Genomic DNA, 18,557 nt, shown 5'->3' with positions numbered 1-18,557 from the left:
GAGCATTGGCCTGCTAAACCCAGGGTTGTGAGTTCAATCCTTGAGGGGGCCACTTAGGGATCTGGGGCAAAAATCAGGCTTATTCAAAGTGATACAAGCTACGAAAGTGAGATCTTGGAAGAGTGTTGCTGTTTTCATAATGTAATAAAAATACTGTAATGATAAATAATAATTAATAATAAATAGTGTGTAATAAACATGTCATAAAAACAAATTTTATATTTCCAAGATCACTGCTTTTATAATTTATACTCAGGTAAAAGAGAAAATCCCTGGAAATATTCATTTTGAGGAGGGGGTTCGCGAGACTTGACATTTTAGTGAAAGGGGTTCACAGGTTGTTAAAGTTTGGGAACCACTGGGCTAGACTGTTCTCAGTGGTGGTAGATGACAGAACAAGGAGTAATGGTCTCAAGTTGCAGTGGGGGGGGGGGGTCTAGGTTGGATATTAGGAAACACTATTTCACTAGGAGGGTGGTGAAACACTGGAATGGGTTACCTAGGGAGGTGGTGGAATCTCCTTCCTTGGAGGTTTTTAAGGTCCGGCTTGACAAAGCCCTGGCTGGGATGATTTAGTTGGGGATTGGTCCTGCTTTGAGCAGGGGGTTGGACTAGATACCTCCTGAGGTCCCTTCCAACCCTGAGATTCTATGATTCTAGGAGAGGATCTAGAGGGCCCAGAGGAGCTGGGGTGTAAGGGCTGCCCTCCCCCACAGCCAGGCAGCTCCCCGCCGCCCCCCGGCTGGGGCAGTCGTGTGCCCGTGCTGGCTGTGTGCAGAGTGCTGTGGCCGGGTGGCCCCATGGTGCACAACCGGCAGCTCTGCTTCCAACCCACCATGTTCCCTCCCCTCACATGTGCCCAGGCCGGGCCCGGGTCCAGCTCCGAGCAGCCTGGAGCAGTGGTGGAGGACGCAGTCTGCCGGCTGCCTTGGTTTGCGTGAGAGCAGGTGGGGGCAAGGTGGGCAGTGTGTGCCAGGCGCAGGATTGGCCCTGCGGGCGTGCCAGGGCAGCGTCTGCCTGGGACCCAGCGGCACGGCAGTCCTGCACCGTCTGTCACCGGCCCATGAACCACAAAGAGAGGCAGTGAGTGCCAGGCGAGGGCTTTATTCACACGCAAGCTGCCCCCACCATGTGCCAGGGCAAAGCACCACAGGCTGCAAGACCTCGTCTCGTGGACCTTGTGCCCTGCCTGCTGTGGAGGGTGCGAGTCCCCCTCAGCCCCCAGCCTAGCGCTGGGCCAGGGTCCTGGTGCCCCCGGCTGGAGGCAGCAGCAGCGCCCTGGGCTGTGGGAAGGGCACCGTGCCAGCCCAGGACAGGGGCCCAGGATGCCCCGAGGCTGTGCAGGAGGGAGTCCTGAGCACAGCCCAGCAGTGACGGTGCCGAGGGGGCAGGGCTCTCCCAGGAGGGCCGGAGCCATGCAGGGAAGCCCAGGCCCTGGCAGACATGGAGAGGGGGCTGGACATGGGGACGGGCTGGCTGGGTCGGGGGACGGGGGGGGACAGGCCGGTGGGCACTCGGGGTCACTGGCAGGTGTTGTAGATCTGGATCTGCTGGTTGATGGCACCCACAATGCCCTTCACCTTGGCCTCTAGCCCGTCTAGCTGGGCTGCCTTCTCCTCCAGCACCCGCTCGTTCTCCTGGTACGACCCCTCCAGCGCTGGGGAGACACAATGCAGGGTGAGCCCTCCCCTGCTGGGAGCCTGGTGTGGGCAGTGCCCAGAGCTGTTCCCGCAGTGCCCCTGCCCCACTCCTCACCTGTCAGGTGCTGCAGCTTGCCCTGAGCATCCCGCAGGAGGGCCTTGGCCTCATCACGCAGCCGCTCCGCCCGGTGCCTGGCCTGCAGCGTGCCACGCGCCTGGCTCTGCACCAGCTCCTGCGCCGCCTGGTACTCGGCCTCCAGCCGCCCCTCTGCCAGCTGTGTACATCCAGACACAGCCAGTCAGAGGGCACCCGAGTCATGAGTGATGTGGAGAAAGTGAATAAGGAAAAGTTATTTACTTGTTCCCATAATACAAGAACTAGGGGCCACCAAATGAAATTAACGGGCAGCAGGTTTAAAACAAATAAAAGGAAGTTCTACTTCACACAGCACACAGTCAACTTGTGGAACTCCTTACCTGAGGAGGTTGTGAAGGCTAGGACTATAACAGCATTTAAAAGAGATAAATTAATGGAGGTTACGTCCATTAATGGCTATTCGCCAGGACGGGTAAGGAATGGTGTCCCTAGCCTCTGTCTGTCAGGGGGTGGAGATGGATGGCAGGAGAGAGATCACTTGATCATTGCCTGTTAGGTTCGCTCCCTCTGGGGCACCTGGCATTGGCCACTGTCGGCAGACAGGATACTGGGCTAGATGGACCTTTGGTCTGACCCAGTACGGCCGTTCTCATGAGGGCCAATGGGGCTCCCCCCAAGGCCAGCACAGACCCCCAGACAGAGCCAGCGCACCTCCTCCTGCAAGCCGTACATGGACCCCAAACAGCGCCAACGCAGCTCCCCCCAGGCCTTACGCGGCCTCTCCCCCACCTGCAGCCCGCAGGGCCTGGACCAAAGAGCCAAGCCCCCTCCCAGTCCCTGGGCCCGCAGCTGGGTTTCCTCTCCTTTGCCCCCACTCACCTGCTTGACCTCCCCGGCCCGGGCGTGCGCGGTGCTGGCCGTGTCCTGGGCCCGAGTGGCCACCAGGCTGTTATTGGCTCGTTTCATCTTCAGCGCACCCAGCTGGCTGTCCAGCCGCTCCACCTGCTCCATCGCGCCCTGCAGCTGGCGCTCTGTGCTCGCCGCCTGCAGCTGGATCTGTCCGGGGGGGGGGGGGGGGGGGCAGGTCAAGCTGGGAGCCCCCCATCCCTGGCAGGGCCCCCCCAGCGCTGCCCGGGCTGGCTGTGATCGTATGAGCGCTCTGTGCCCAGCCCTGGCATTGCCCGGACCGAGGGGGCTTGTCCGTGATACTGGTGGGGACGGCGTACCAGGCAGGTTTGGGCATCGCTGCCCCGTGGTGCAGAAGGGTTCAAATGCCCCTGGACACCGCAGGAGGCAGGAGCTGTGGGGAGGTAACTGGCTGGAACCGACCCAGAGCGACGAGAAAGGAGGAAGGAGGCCAAGCTGGGCTGGCCAGGACTGGAGCCCGGCACGGGCTGTGTGGCACAGGGGGACGCTCAGAGCAGGGGCCTGGCTGGACTGAGCTCCCGGGGGCAGCAGGGGCTGCAGCCCGGCGCCTCGGGCTCAAAGGTGGGGAGGCCACATGACCCCAGGGGCCCGGCCCACGGAAGGGAAGTGCGCAGGCTCAGCCCATGGGGAGGACAGCGCGGCCCGTGGGGCTGGGGGTGCCCGGCCGAGGCTCCCCCGTGCTCACCGTGCTCAGGGTGCCCTGTGTGTGGCGGATGTCGTTGCTGGCACTGCGGATGGCGCTCTCGGCGGCGCTCTGGGCTCGCCTGGCATCCTCCAGCGCCCGCCTTCCCACTTCAGCCGCGTTCTTCACGCTCTCAGCCCGCGACCTGCACCCGGGCACACGGCAACACATGGGTCCCTGGGCTCGCCCCACCGCTCACCCAGCCGCCCTTCCCTGGGGCCGGAGCCCAGCCCACCCTCCCCTGCCCATTACAGCAGGCTCCCCACAGCGTCGTTGCAGGCATGGGGGGCTGTGCAGGAAGTGGGCGTCGCCGGTGGGTAGCCTGGCACCCCGCCCCGTGGTCTCACCTGGCCCTGCGGGCGTCCTGCAGCAGCTGCTCCGCCCGGCGCACATTGCCTGCCGTCTGCTCCAGGATGGCATCCACGTTGGCCAGGCTGCTGACCCGCTCCTTGATATCCTCGGCCAGGTGGCGGATCTGGTCGGGCGAAGCCGGGATGGAGAGCGCCAGCACCCGCCCGGCCACCACCTCAATGCTGTCAGGGTCGGCCCCCTCCTCTGCAGGGCGGGGAGCGGGTCAGCACTGCCGCCCCTTCCCCACCCCCGCGGTGCCCGCCCCGCCCCCACAGTGCCCACCCCATCCCCCAAACAGTGCCCCCAGCCCAGACACCGCCTGCGAGTACTGGCCTGTTCCCCAGACAGTGCCTGCCCCCCATTCCTTCCCCTCCCCACACAGTGCCCTGCCATCCTCCATCCCTGCCCCACACCAACACCCACCCTGCCCCGTGGTACCCAGGACGCTGGCACAGGGGAGGGGCGGGCGGGTGGGGCCCGGCACTCACGGCTCAGGAAGCTCTTGATCTGGTGGATGAGCTCGCGCAGAGCCATGTTGGAGCGCTCCACCCGCGCCCGGGTCTCGTTGGCCTTGTCCAGCGCCGCCTGTGCCCTCAGCCGGGCCGAGTCAGCCTTCCCCTTGGCCTCGGCCACCTGCCCAGAGATGTGAGAGCCACGCGCCGCCCACGGGCACTGCCCAGGGACGGGGGAGCCACGCGCTGCCCACGGGCACTGCCCAGGGACGGGGGAGCCACGCGCTGCCCACGGGCACTGCCCAGGGATGTGAGAGCCACGTGCCGCCCACGGCCACTTCCCAGGGATGGGGGAGATATGGGCACTGCCCACTGACGGGGGAGCCAGGCGCCTCTCATGGGCACTGCCCAGGGATGGGGGAGATATGGGCACTGCCCACTGACGGGGGAGCCAGGCGCCTCTCATGGGCACTGCCCACTGACGGGGGAGCCAGGCGCCTCTCACGGGCACTGCCCAGGGATGGGGGAGCCACGACCCCACACTACCCACGGACGGGGGAGCCACGCACTGCCCAGAGGCACTGCCCAGGGACAGGGACCCCCGCACCGCCCACGGGCACTGCCCACAGATGGGGGAGCCACACGCTGCCCACAACCCCTGCCCACAGACGGGAGCTGCAGCCCACGCCCTGCCCCTTGGGTCGCTCTCCATGCCAGATCCCCCCTGCTGCCCGCTCCCATCCCCGCCCACACCGCGTACCTTGTGGAAAAGCTCCTCCACCTCACCCACGGCCCGGTGCAGCTCGGCCTGGGCGTGCCGGGCCCGCTCCCGCGCGTTGCTGGCCATAGCCACTGCCCCCTGGCAGTTGAGGCCCCCGCAGTGGCGCCTGCCGTCCTCGTCCCGGCAGCCGGCCCCCCCGCAGGGGCTGCTGGCGCAGGGGGCATCCCCGGGGGCACCACACACCTGCGGGCAGCAGGGCACTGTGGGCCGGCCACCCCAGGAGCTGGGGGTAGCTGCCTGGAGCTGCTGTGCCATGGGCTTGCTGCCCCCTGCCCCTGCTGCCCTGCCCCCCCCATCCTCCGCCCCCCCCACTTCCCCCTCAGCCTCCATCCCCTGCCCGGCCCACATTGCCCATCCCCCGTCCCCCTCAGCCCCCATCCCCCGCCTGCCTTGCCCCACTGTCCCCCCACCCCTCAGCCCCCATCCCCCGCCTGCCTTGCCCCACTGTCCCCCCACCCCCCAGCCTCCATCCCCCGCCTGCCTTGCCCCACTACCCCCCACCCCTCAGCCCCCGCCCACCCCCACCTTCTCGTTGATCTCCCGCAGCTGCAGAGTCTGGGCCCTGGTGGCCAGCTCGCTCAGTGCCCGCCGGTTGGCCGCGCTCTGGCGGTTGAAGTCGTCTCTCCTCCGTGCCATCAGCTGCTCCGAGCGGCGCCGGGTGGCAGCTGAGTCACTCACAGCGCTGGGCACCGCCAGGCTGGAGGCATTGGCATCATGCGCAGCCGCCCGTGACTGGGCGTGGGACTGGCGGATGCTGTCGTAGGCACCTGGGGAGGAGCAGACGGGCAGCGTGAGACACCTACCCGGGGCAGGGAGCCTCCTGCTCCCTCGGCGCCAGCCCCCCACAGCCTCCGTCCCGGGGGCCCCCTGCTCCAGCGCCCCCCGAACCCTCCAGCGCCAGCCCCCCCAGAGCCTCTGCTCCCAGGGCCCCCTGGTGCCAGACCCCCCAGAGTCCCCCAGTGTGACTCCTGCCTCCTCAAAGCCCTCACCGCCTCCCCCCCAAACCCCTGGGGCTCCTCGGTGCCGCCCGCAGGGAGACTCTTGCCCCTGTGGTGCCAGCCCCAGAGCTCGCTGCCAGGGCCCGGCTCACCCAGGAAGTTGGAGTTCTTGAGCAGGTGGAGCTGGCGTGCCAGGTCGTGCAGGGTGAGGTTGAGGCCACGGGCACCGCGGTCCAGGGTGCCCAGGGCGCGCTTGGCGTTGTAGTTCTCGTCCTGTGCCGTGGTGAGCTCGCCCTCCAGCTGGGTCAGCGTCTCCGTGGCTTCGCCGATGTGCTGCCTGTGGGCAGGGCAGGGTGAGGCCCTGGGGCACAGCGCCAGCCTCGCTCCTGCCCTCCCCACCCCACCTGTGGGACGCCGATCTCAGCCTGGCCTGGGGCTCAGCCCCACCCCCAGGGCCCTTCGCCCGCTCAGCCCGTGGCCCCGGCGTCCCTGCATCCCCCGCTCACCGCAGCTCCTCCATGGTGCGCAGCAGCTGGGTCATAGCCGCCGCGGTGGCGTTGCGGGCGTCCACGATGGCCCGGGCCGTGCTCAGCTTCTCCTCCAGCTGGCGGAAGTTCCTCTCGAAGGCGCCTGCGACGCCCGTCTGCTGGATGTGTTTGGCACGCAGTGCCAGGCCCCGGATGCGGGCAGCCAGGTCCTGCACCACACGGTCCCAGTCCCCAAAGCACTGGTGGCAGGGCTGGCAGTCGGGGAAGGCGCCAGAGAAGCCGCGGGCGCACTGGTCGCAGCGGACGCCCGACACCCCCTGGCGGCAGGAGCAGTGCCCGGTGGCGCGGTGGCACTGGGAGCTCTCGACCCCGCGGGCGTCGCAGTCACAGGCTATGGAAAGCAGAGACACGTCAGCCTGGCACCCTCGCCCACCTCTCCCCAGTGCTTTGTGCACTTGGCCGGCAGGGAGCCCCCCGCCCCCACACTCACCTCGGCACTGCAGGCTGGGCTCGCCCCAGTGGTTCTCCTGGCAGTCGGCGCAGGTGCGGCCCCCGAAGCCCGGCTGGCACGGGCACTGCCCTGTGAACTGAAGACAGACACTGGCTATGGTCAGTGCATGCGAGTACACGTCGGTGCCACCCTGGGGGCAGGCCTGTAGGTGGAGGGGCAGGGGCAACTGTGATGAAGTGGGACTGTTCTTAATGTTTCCTCTGAATACTGCGTGGGTGCCTCAGTTTCCCCTGTGCATTTCTGATGTCTCTAGGGGGTGTAATTGTTGCAGAGCAAAGGGTCGACACTCTGTCTCCTGGCAACTAATGGCCGGAGTCCTTCCCCCCTGCAAGGGGATGCTAAAGGTGTTGGAGAACAAAAGAATCAGGTGACCTCCTGGCCCGGGAAAGGGACAAAGGGCAGAAAGGAGGGGCTGGTCGGGGGTTCAGTTTGGGGCTGGCTGGGGACGTGGAGTGAGGGCAGACGTGGGTGTCTGGCTTGCTGGGCCCCAGAATGGACCTGGCTGAGGGGTCCGGTTCGTTGTACCTACAAGCTCTGTTTTAGACCATGTTCCTGTCATCGAATAAACCTCTGTTTTACACTGGCTGAGAGTCACATCTGACTACGGAGTTGGGGGGCAGGGCCCTCTGGCTGCCCCAGGACCCCGCCCGGGCGGACTCGCTGTGGGAAATGCACGGCGGGGCAGGGGAGGCTGGATGGTCCGAGCTCAGACCCAGGAAGGTGAAGCCGTGAGAGCTTCTTGCCCTGGGGACAGTCTGCTCCGAGAGAGGAGGCTCCCCCAGAGTCCTACCTGGCTTTGTAGGGAGCAGCTCCAGAGCATCGCCCGGGTGCGTGACAACAACTCAGCCAGGGGGCGGGGGGGGGGGGGAGGGGAAGGACCTTTTCAGCTAGGGGTCCCACCACCTCGCCTCCTCCTCTGGGTGCCAAGGTCTCTTCATCATACCAGCCCCTCACCCATTCCAGGCCCCGTCCCCCCTGCCCCAAACCCTCTGACAAACGTGAGAATATTTGGTCATGTTTTTATGGGGCCTGTCCATGCCTCGGTTTCCCCGCGGTGCTGCCTGGCTCCCCAGTGGGTGGGGAAGGGCTGATTGCTCTCAGGGTAGGGGAAGCAATGTGGCCGTCTGGGCCTTGCTCCCCATGTCACTGGGGCATCTGAGAAAACACTGGCGACTCCACTCGCCAGGACGCTGGCACCGAGCACGCAACACCCCAGAGGGACCTGAGCTCCCTGCCTCCCCTGGGGGGCTGGACAATCCCCAGCTGAGATCAAAGCACTGGGGGGGAAGAGCTGGGGGCTGGCAGGAGCCGGGGCTCTCCCCGGGGCTCTGCCGAAGGAGGGCAGACAGACAGAGCCTGTACCAAGGGGCTGGGCGCTGGCTAAGCAGGATGGCCGATGCTGCAACCTTCACTTCTCTGGGCTGCCCTAAGGACTCCCTGTGCCGCGCCAGGGGACAGCGCTGGGGGAGTCGCTGCAGGCGCTGGGCGAGGGGCATCGGTCCCTGTGCAGTGGGCAGGGCTCTGCCCGGCTCTGTCTCAGGGGCACTCGCTGGGCAGAGCTCGCAGGGCGGAGCAAGGGCTGGAGCCCAGAGCGCCAGTGTAAGGGGGCGGGGAGGCCACATGGCTGACCCTGGAGGGAGAGCGAGACCCCTGGGGGTCTGGTCCACTGCAGGGGGCCCCCAGAGCCGGTCCCAAAGCTGCTGACTCCGGAGGGCATTCTGCGCCAAGTAACTACAACGTGGCGGCTGCAGCCTGCACTGGGGGGGCGCCCAGGCCCCTGGCTGCAGCGAGGTGGGAGATCGCTGTGCCGCTCCCCCCGGACACGGACTCCGCGGTGAGGCTGCACCCGCCCCTGACACCGCGCAAGGACCCGGCCTGCCCCGAAACACCCCAGGGCCCTGCGCCTCCATGCCAGGTGCACCAGTGTGGGCAGCCAGGCGGGCTCTTAGCGGGGGGGATCCAGGAGTGGGGGGAGAGGGTTCTGTGTGGGACAATCTGGGTGTGGGCGGCTCAGGGGGGATTCGGGTGCGGGGGGATCTGGATGCACACCAGGTTGTTGGGGGATTCTGGGTGCGGGGGGATCTGGATGCACACCAGGTTGTTGGGGGATTCTGGGTGCAATGGTGATGGGACTCTGCAGGGGGGTCCAGGTGAAGGTGGTTGGGGCTCAGTGGGGGGGGGTCTGGCTGGGGGGGCTCAGTGGGGTGGGGATCCAGGTGTGGGTAGCTCGTTGGGGTAGTCCGGGTGCAGGGGGAGTGTGGCTCATCGGGGGGGGGGGGTCTGGGTGCAGGGAGGTGAGGCTCAGCAGGGGGGTTGGGCGGATGGGGGAATCAGCTCCCTGTACAGGGATCCCTCCCCCTGCAGCTGAGGAGCGATGGACGCAGGAAGCGGGTGGGTGAGGGGAGGGAAGTGGGCAGAGCTTCCTACAGCCAGGGGAAAAATCTGGGGGTGGGTCTGACACAGCCCCGGATGCCATGCAGGGAAGAGGAAGTCCCATCCTCCCCAGCCCAGCCAGGTCTAGCAGCTGAGCCCAGAGCAGGGTAGGAGCCACCAGCGGGGTCTTCCCCAGTCCCGCTCCCTGTCCCACGGTGATTTACCTCTCTGCTGGCTGCCCTGGGCACCCAAAACATACTGCTGGGAAGGGTCACATGACTGCTCTTGTGGCTTCCCTTTGCTTCCCCATCAGAAAGTCATTTTTCTGCGGGGAAGCAAAGAAATCTGCAGGGAACATAAATTCTGTGCATGCGCAATGGCACAGAATTCCACCAGGAGTAAAACCTGGGGCCGTAGACCTGCTTCTGGGAGCCATGACACACCCCTGCCCTGCCCCTTGCCCCTACCCTAGCCCAGCGCCCCTCGCCCCTTCCTCCCGCTGGCTCTCACCTGGTTGCAGGCTGGGCCCAGCGAGTGCTGGGGGTGGCAGGCACAGGGCTCACAGCCCTTCCCGCTGGCCAGGTTCCAGAAGTTGGGGGCGCAGCGGTCACAGCTCTGCCCCTGGACGCTGGGTAAGCACTGGCACTGCCCGCTACGCCGATCACACTGGCATTCATCCTGTGCACTGCACTTGCTGCGCTCCGTGCCCAGGACGTTACAGGAGCAGCCTGGGAACCCAGACAGCAGGGGCATCAGCAGGAAAGGGGGGCCCAGCTGAGATCCTGGCTAAGGGCATGGGATGGGATGGGGCCCAGCTGCATGGCACTGGCACTAGTACCCATTGGGAGGACTGTGCACCCAGTCCCGGGGGCGAGGGGGGGTCTGTGCACCTGGTCCCGGGGGGGGGGGGGGGGGGGACGACTGTGCACCCGGTCCTGGGAGGGCAGGGGAGGTCTCTGCACCCAGTCCCTGGAGGTGGGGGGAGGAAACTGTGCACCCGGTCCCCGGGGTGCTCAGATGCGAGGGTGACGAGCGTGCTCCAGGAGGAGGGATAGCTCAGTGGTTTGAGCATTGGCCTCCTAAACCCAGGGTTGTGAGTTCAATCCTTGAGGGGGCCACTTAGGGGTCTGGGGCAAAAATCTGTCTGGGGATTGGTCCTGCTTTGAGCAGGGGGTTGGACTAGATACCTCCTGAGGTCCCTTCCAACCCTGAGATTCTATGACTGGCTGGGCAGAGCCAGGGAGGCCGGGCGGGTCCCCCCCCCCCCAGGCCAGTGCCCGCAGTGCCCGAGCCCGGTCTGTACTCACGCCGGCAGCTGTGGCGGGTGGCGTCACCGTAGTAGCCGGCCTGGCAGTGCTGGCAGTGCCCCCCCTCCGTGTGATGCAGGCAGCGTAGGCAGCGCCCCGAGCGCCGCTCACACGCCGCCGCGTCCAGCAGGTCAATGTTGCCATTGCACTGGCAGGGCTGGCAGCGCCCGCCGGCCTGCGAGGGGTTCCCATAGTGACCAGGGGCACACTCCTCGCAGCGCAGACCTGCGGGAACGCCGGGGTCAGCACCAGGGACACCGCAGTGTGGGCTGGAGGGGCTGGCAGCCCCCCTCTGGGCAGCGCCCCCCAGCCTGGCCGGCGCCCCTTCTGGGCAGCGCTGCCCCCAGCCAACACCCCATCCTGCCCCCCACAGGGCCACCAGCTGGTAGATGCTGGGCTGGAGAAGCCAGCAATACCCTCATTAAGTAGAAACAGGATCCCTGTGAGAAGGTATCATCTCAGGCCTGGGTCTCGGGGCTTCCTTGGGAAGGAAAGGGGGTATGGCCATGTGGGGGGGCGGCAGAGAAGGGGGTACAGATTGTGACAAATTGGGGGGTTCTCTTAGTGTTTTGCAGGAATATGGTGTGTGCCTCAGTTTCCCTGTGTGCTGCGTGTGTAATGAGGCGACAGGAAAGGGTTTGTTGTTCCAGGGGACCAGGTGTGACCTTGCCTAGCAGCCAGGATCCCAGACAATGGCCTGGAGATGGGGGACCCAGCGACTGGTGCCTGGGAGGCCCCCTCAGCTCTGGCCAGTGGGAGGGCTGAGGAGCAAGGGGCCGGTTCCAGTGGGGGGGACAAAGGGTGGAGGAGGGGCTGTGGGGCAGGGGATATGGGGGCTCGTCTGGAAGCAGGGGGTGGCTGGATGTGGGACAAGGAGCAGCCGGAGCCCATGGGGATGGGGACAGACCCAGCTGGCCGGGGCTGACACTGGCCAGGCCCGAGGGCCCTGAGAACTGCCTGGGCTCGGTCCAGACGCTCAATAAACCTCCTGTGTGACGCTGGCTGAGAGTCACTGCAGGCTAGAGATGCGGGGGGCATTGCTTCTGGGGGGCCGGGGGGTCCAGCGGGAGTGGTCTCCTGGAAGGGGCCCAGGGCAGAGTCCGGCTGCTGACGGCTCTGAGAGGTGTGATTCCAGGAGGCGCTGGAGCCCAGAGGCTTAACCCCCGAGAAGGGCTGGCACACTGAGAGGGGCTCCTCCCAGGGACCGTACGGAGCCGGGAGTGCAGGAAAGGGGGCCCAGCTAAGAAGTGGGGGGAGGGCAGAGAAGGGGGCTCAGCCGTGCGGGAAGATGGGGGTGTGACCACGTGACCACGTGGGGTTTATTCACCTTGTTATGTTGCATGTAAGTCTCACTGTCCTGTGCTAATACTGGGTGTGCCTCAGTTTCCCTGCGTGCTGCACCAATGCCTCGGTGGTGGGAACTGGGGTGTGAGTTTTGTTGAGGCCCTCAGGGCACGTGAAGTGGCTCCAGCCGCCTGCACTAGGCGATGGCCGATGCCCTTCCTAACCTAAGACCCAGGAGGGGGATGCGACCAGGTGACTCTTGGCCTGGGAAGCAGGACAAAGGCCGGAGGAGGAGCAACGGGCAGGGCAGGGCCAGGCAGCTGGAAGCGAGTCGGTCTCGGCTGGCTTGGGGCGCAGGGGGAGGCAGAGCCCTGGCTCTGGGCTCCCCTTCCCCAAAGATGGTCTTGGCTGAAAGTCACTGATTTCTGTGCTAACAAGCTCTGCCCTACGCTGTGATCCTGTCGGCTAATAAACCTTCTGTTTTACACTGGCTGAGAGTCACGGCTGACTGCGGAGTTGGGGGGCAGGACCTCTGGCAGCCCCAGGACCCCGCCCAAGCGGACTCGCTGCGGGAAGCGCACGGTGGGGCAGGGGATGCTGGGTGCTCGGAGCTCAGACCCAGGAAGGTGAAGCCGTGTGAGCTCCTTGCCCTGGGGACAGTCTGCTCCGAGAGAGACTTCACCAGAGCTCTGCCCAGGTGTGTAGGGAGCAGCTCCAGGGCATTGCCCGGGGCCTCCATGATGGGGTACAATGGTGCGGAGGAGGGGAGGGAAGGGGGGTACGGCCAGGAAGCGGGGCAGGGGAAGGAAGGGGGTACGGCCAGGAAGCGGGGGAGGGGGTACGGCCAGGAAGCGGGGGAGGGGAAGGGGGTACGGCCAGGAAGCGGGGGAGGGGGTACGGCCAGGAAGCGGGGAGGGGGTACGGCCAGGAAGCGGGGGAGGGGAAGGAAGAGGGTACAGCCAGGAAGCGGGGGAAGGGGGTACGGCCAGGAAGTGGGGGAGGGAAAGGAAGGGGGTACGGCCAGGAAGCGGGGGAGGGAAAGGAAGGGGGTACGGCCAGGAAGCGGGGGAGGGGGTACGGCCAGGAAGCGGGGGAGGGGGTATGGCCAGGAAGCGGGGCAGGGGAAGGAAGAGGGTACAGCCAGGAAGCGGGGGAGGGGAAGGAAGAGGGTACAGCCAGGAAGCGGGGGAGGGGAAGGAAGGGGGTACAGCCAGGAAGCGGGGGAGGGGAAGGAAGGGGGTACAGCCAGGAAGCAGGGGAGGGGGTACAGCCAGGAAGCGGGGGAGGGGAAGGAAGAGGGTACGGCCAGGAAGCGGGGGAGGGGAAGGAAGGGGGTACGGCCAGGAAGCGGGGGAGGGGGTACGGCCAGGAAGCGGGGGAGGGGAAGGAAGAGGTGTGGCAGATACCCTGACTGATGGCAGTGAGGGGGGCAGCAACCAGACAGAGAGTGCCTCTCAAGATGGATCAGGTGAGGGTTTGTCTGAAATATCAGAGATGATTCTGAATCCAAACAAAACCCAGAGTGAATTCATTGTGGCTCAGCAGAGTGATGTATCTCTAGAGAGGGCCAGGAATGATGCTCAGAGTCAGGTCCCGGCCTGTGAAGAGAGAGGCAGGTTTTTTATGCAGGATGGGCTGTTGTATAGGGAACCACCTAGGGGAAGGAAGAATTCCCAAGCAGCAGCTCGCAAACAGCTTGTGGTACCTGAGAGTTACCGCAATGATTTGTTGAAGTTGGCTCATGATAGTCCCTTTGCAGGACATCTGGGTATAGGCAAAACGTGTGACAGGCTAGAGCAGAATTTCTACTGGCCTCACCTTTCGGGGTCAGTGAGAGATTACTGCAGGAGCTGTGAGCTGTGCCAGAAGCGTAAGGGGTTAAGGGGGCCTAGCAAGGTGCCCCTCCAGCCTCTGCCCATTATTGGGGAAGCTTTTGCCAGAGTAGCTGTGGATATTGTGGGGCCACTCCCTAAACCTTCCAGAAATGGGAAGAAATACATCCTGGTGTTGGTAGATTTTGCTACCAGATATCCGGAGGCTGTAGCCTTGGCTAATATCGAGGCAGAGACAGTGGCAGTGGCCTTGTTCTCTATTTTCAGCAGAGTGGGTTTTCCCAAGGAAATATTGTCTGACCGTGGGTCTAACTTTATGTCTGTATTTCAAACTTATGCTATGCTGCTGGGTGACATCCCAGACAACATGGTGTTAGCTCTGCCTAGCCTGCTTGATGGCTGTGACGAACTGGGACTGTTCTTGCTGGGGTGTGTGAATGCTGACAGGGGAGTGTGACTAGGATGGTCTGCATCGGGGGATGGGAGCCGGCCCAAGGGAACATACCTGAGCGTGTAACATGAGAACCCAGGAGGGGGTTGGAGGTCAGATGACTCCGGGGCCCGGGAAACTGAACAAAGGCTGTGGGAGGGGTCGCTGAAGGGAGAGTGCTGGAAGCAGGCTGGAAGGAGGCTGGAGAGATGGCTGGGAGGCAGAGATGGCTCTGACCCCCCAAAGGGGGGGGCTGGGATGCCCTGGGACCCCAAGCTGGACCTAACTGAGGGGGGCCCTGTTGTCTGTGCCTGCAAGACCTGTCTTGGACTGTGTTCCTGTCATCCAAATAAACCTTCTGCTTTACTGGCTGGCTGAGAGTCATGGTGAATCGCAGGAAGCCGGGGGTGCAGGGCCCTGAGTTCCCCAATACTCCGTGACAACTGGTGGCAGCGGTGGGATCTACTGCACCCCGTGGACGGCGCTTCCTGCAGTAAGTGACTGGGGAGCAGTAAAACGAAGGGGGATTGACGGGGACCAGGCCTGCTGAAGAGTGGGAGAGAGACGGTTATTACCCCTGGGAGTGTGTGACCAGCGAGAAGGACTTTTGCAGTAACAGGGTCCCCCGTGGGATCACAGCGAGTGGTCCCAGGGGCGGAGGAGTCTGCAGCTCGACCCTGGCAGAGAGGTGGTGACCTCGAGAAGGGCTGGCACACTAGGGGGCCCCCTGCAAACTGTGGGGAGCTGTGAGCACACAGGCCGGTGAGTGGCCAGCAGGAAGATGTATGCCAAGCGGCTTAAGAGCGACCTGGTGGAGCTGTGCAAGCAGAGGCGGCTGCGCATTGGGAGGCTCACCAAAGAACAGCTCATCGCCCAGCTGGAGGCGGAAGATCGCGCGAATGAACTGATCCCTGTGTCTCAGGGAAGCAGCCTGGCAAATGCAGCGCAGGCACCAGTGTCTGTCCCAGCTGGGAGTGGTCAGCCGGCTGCTGAGGGCTTCCCGAGACCCCTCCTTCCTATGCCTAGGGGAAGGGTGGGGAGGAGCCCAGCAAATACCGAAGGCGCCGTGATCCCCCCGGCCAGCAGGGGGTCCCCCCGGCGAAGCCCGCCGGCCAGCAGAGGAGCCTCCCGGCGACGTTCGGCATCCGGGGAGCGGAATTGGCTGGAATGGGAGAAAGAGCTAAAACTGAGGGAGCTGGAGGATCGTGAACAACAGAGACAGCATGAAGAGAGACAGCATCAGCGTGAAGAGAGACAGCGTCAGCATGAACGGGAGGAGAAAGAGAGACAGCATCAGCGTGAACGGGAGGAGAATGAGAGACAAAGACAGCATGAAGAGAGACAGAGACAGGAGAATGAGAGACAGCGTCAGCATGAACTGGAACTGGCGAGACTGAGGGGCAGCGAACCCCCGGCTGCGGTGAGTGAGGGGGGACCCAGGACTGCACGGAGCTTTGATAAGTGCATCATGGCCCCATACAAGGAGGGGGAGGACATGGATGACTTCCTGGAGGCCTTTGAGACGGCCTGCGAGCTGCACCGGGTTGATCCCGCGGACAGACTCCGGGTCCTTACCCCCTTACTGGACCCCAAATCCGTGGCATTGTACCGCCAACTGGGAGAGGCAGAGAAAGGGGACTACGAACTATTCAAAAAGGCCCTGCTACGTGAGTTTGGGCTGACTCCTGAGATGTACCGGGGAAGGTTCCGGAGTCAAGATAAAACCCCTGAGATCTCATATCTGCAACTAGCCGTCCGCATGGAAAGATACGCCAGCAAGTGGGCTGGTGGGGCCCAGACGAAGGAGGACCTGATTAAACTGCTGGTACTGGAGCAACTGTATGAGCGGTGCCCATCCGACCTGAGGCTGTGGTTGGTGGACAGAAAGCCAGAGAACCCGCGACACGCCGGGCAGCTGGCTGATGAGTTTGTAAAGAGCCGGTCAGGGGGTGGCAGGGAGGAGCCCCAAAGGAACAGGCCCGCCGTGATGCAGAGAGAGAGTCACCCTGGGACCTCCCAAAGAGGGAATATGGGGAATCCCCTCCCACGGGGAATGCCCAGCGTCAGGGACAACCGACCGGCTCGAGGGGACCCACAGGACATGAGCTGCTATTACTGCGGCCGAAGAGGCCACGTTCGGGCCCAGTGCCCCAAGCTCAAGGACAGACTGAGCAGACCGAACCCGCATAGGGTTAACTTGGTAGAGGCCCAGACGGACGAGGGGCAGGCTTCTCACGCAAGAGGGGCTGGCAGCTTATCAACTGCTCAAGAGAGAGAAGGGCCCCAGGCCAGCTCCTCTAGGGGGCTGGATGCCCCAGACTCAGGGTTTTTGGTTTATACGGTGGGCGCGGGGCTGTCCCTCCGGAGAGAGTACCTTGTTCCCCTGGAGGTGGATGGGAGGAAGGTCAATGGATACTGGGATACGGGCGCAGAGGTGACGCTGGCCCGGCCCGAGGTGGTGGCCCCAGATCAGGTGGTGCCCAACTCCTACCTGACCCTGACGGGGGTGGGCGGAACACCAGTCAAAGTGCCCGTGGCAAGGGTACACCTGAAGTGGGGGGCCAAGGAGGGCCCCAAGGATGTGGGGGTACACCCGTATCTGCCCACTGAGGTATTGATGGGGGGGGACCTGGAGAACTGGCCAAGCAACCCCCAAAAGGCACTGGTTGTGACCCGCAGTCAGAGCCGGCGAGGGGCCCTGCGCCCTGGCCTTGGGGGGGGTGCCTTGCCTGAGGCGCAGGACCCTAACCTGGTGGGGAGGGAACGCCCAGGGACGCGGCTCAGGGAGGCTGCAGCTTCGGACCCAGCGGGCGAGAAAGAGCAGGTGGCCATCCCTGTCCCAGCTGCTGAGTTCCAGGCCGAGTTACAGAGAGACCCCTCCTTGCGGAAGATAAGGGACCTGGCCGACCTCAATGCGGTACAGACCATGGAACGAGGTGGCCGGAAAAGGTTCCTGTGGGAGAAGGGGTTCCTGTACCGAGAATGGGCTCCCCCAGGGAAAATGGAGTCAGGGGGGATCAGGAGGCAGCTGGTGGTACCCCAGAAGTATCGCCGCCAGCTGCTGTGCCGGGCCCATGACATTCCCCTCTCAGGGCACCAGGGAACCTGGCGTACCCAGCAGAGGCTGCTACGGAGCTTTTACTGGCCTGGGGTCTTTGTTACTGTCCGACAGTACTGCGGATCCTGTGACCCCTGTCAGAGGGGGAGGAAGGCCTGGGACAAGGGGAAAAGAGCTTTAGGACCCTTGCCCAGCATAAAGGATCCTTTCCAGAGGGTGGCCAAGGTTAAAAGGGCGGCTCTAAACCAAGAGAGCCCAAAGCACAGACCTCCAGACTGGAGCGCTGGGAGAAGACCACAGCCCAGTTGGAACCCCAGAGGTATGGGGGTGGGAAAAGGGCACAGGCCGCATAAACCTTCCCACATGCGAACTGCGAGTGCCATCAAGCACCCCCGACCTAAGGGGGGGCGTGGAACGGAAGGGGCCTGGTGTAATTCTCACCAAGGAACTGGAGGGATGCGGGGGCATCCATGGGAACGGGGGTAGGTTCGAACTTCCCCGGGTCACTGGCTAAAGTGACCCTGCTCAGTTCGGTCTCGAAGGGGGGAGAGATGTGACGAACTGGGACTGTTCTTGCTGGGGTGTGTGAATGCTGACAGGGGAGTGTGACTAGGATGGTCTGCATCGGGGGATGGGAGCCGGCCCAAGGGAACATACCTGAGCGTGTAACATGAGAACCCAGGAGGGGGTTGGAGGTCAGATGACTCCGGGGCCCGGGAAACTGAACAAAGGCTGTGGGAGGGGTCGCTGAAGGGAGAGTGCTGGAAGCAGGCTGGAAGGAGGCTGGAGAGATGGCTGGGAGGCAGAGATGGCTCTGACCCCCCAAAGGGGGGGGCTGGGATGCCCTGGGACCCCAAGCTGGACCTAACTGAGGGGGGCCCTGTTGTCTGTGCCTGCAAGACCTGTCTTGGACTGTGTTCCTGTCATCCAAATAAACCTTCTGCTTTACTGGCTGGCTGAGAGTCATGGTGAATCGCAGGAAGCCGGGGGTGCAGGGCCCTGAGTTCCCCAATACTCCGTGACAATGGCCCATTAAGGACCATCAGCTATACAATGGACCCATTGAGAGAAGGCAGATACGCCTTGTAACTCAGCAAAGTATGCAGGGACTGGCCCATGTGACTCCAGACTCCATTTTGCTGTAATTTTCCACGGTAAGAACAAAGGTGTTCTTACACTTGGAAAAGACTATATAAGGCTGATGCCTCATCTCCATCTTGTCTTCAATCCTGCTTCTTACCTCTGGAGGGACTTTGCTACAAGCTGAAGCTTTGAACAAAGGACTGAGGACCCATCCCAGCGGGGGATGTTCCAGAGACTTGATTTGAACCTGCAGTTTATTCCATCGCTGCTGCAAGCCTGAACCAAGAACTTTGCCATTACTGTATGTAATTGATTCCATTTAA

General features: G+C 63.9%; 1 protein-coding gene across 1 annotated transcript in view; it reads right to left on the bottom strand.

Moving 5' to 3' along the window:
* Window positions 1-1,088: 1,088 nt before the first annotated feature.
* LAMB2 (laminin subunit beta 2) overlaps window positions 1,089-18,557 on the bottom strand; it is a 38,829-nt gene continuing 21,360 nt past the window's right edge. Inside the window, exons 22-34 of the mRNA XM_065552780.1 lie at window positions 10,548-10,772; window positions 9,751-9,968; window positions 6,847-6,943; window positions 6,375-6,747; window positions 6,021-6,205; window positions 5,456-5,697; window positions 4,910-5,113; window positions 4,186-4,330; window positions 3,694-3,901; window positions 3,350-3,491; window positions 2,617-2,793; window positions 1,756-1,915; window positions 1,089-1,657 (exon numbers count right to left, since the gene is read on the bottom strand). Of these exons, the coding sequence (XP_065408852.1) occupies window positions 1,521-1,657; window positions 1,756-1,915; window positions 2,617-2,793; window positions 3,350-3,491; window positions 3,694-3,901; window positions 4,186-4,330; window positions 4,910-5,113; window positions 5,456-5,697; window positions 6,021-6,205; window positions 6,375-6,747; window positions 6,847-6,943; window positions 9,751-9,968; window positions 10,548-10,772 (2,513 nt within the window). The 3' untranslated portion in view covers window positions 1,089-1,520. The remainder of the gene's footprint in view (window positions 1,658-1,755; window positions 1,916-2,616; window positions 2,794-3,349; window positions 3,492-3,693; window positions 3,902-4,185; window positions 4,331-4,909; window positions 5,114-5,455; window positions 5,698-6,020; window positions 6,206-6,374; window positions 6,748-6,846; window positions 6,944-9,750; window positions 9,969-10,547; window positions 10,773-18,557) is intronic.

This window comes from Chrysemys picta, chromosome 7 (assembly GCF_011386835.1).
Source record: "Chrysemys picta bellii isolate R12L10 chromosome 7, ASM1138683v2, whole genome shotgun sequence".
NCBI classification, from domain to species: domain Eukaryota; kingdom Metazoa; phylum Chordata; order Testudines; family Emydidae; genus Chrysemys; species Chrysemys picta.
This window is presented reverse-complemented; position numbering and strand designations above follow the sequence as displayed.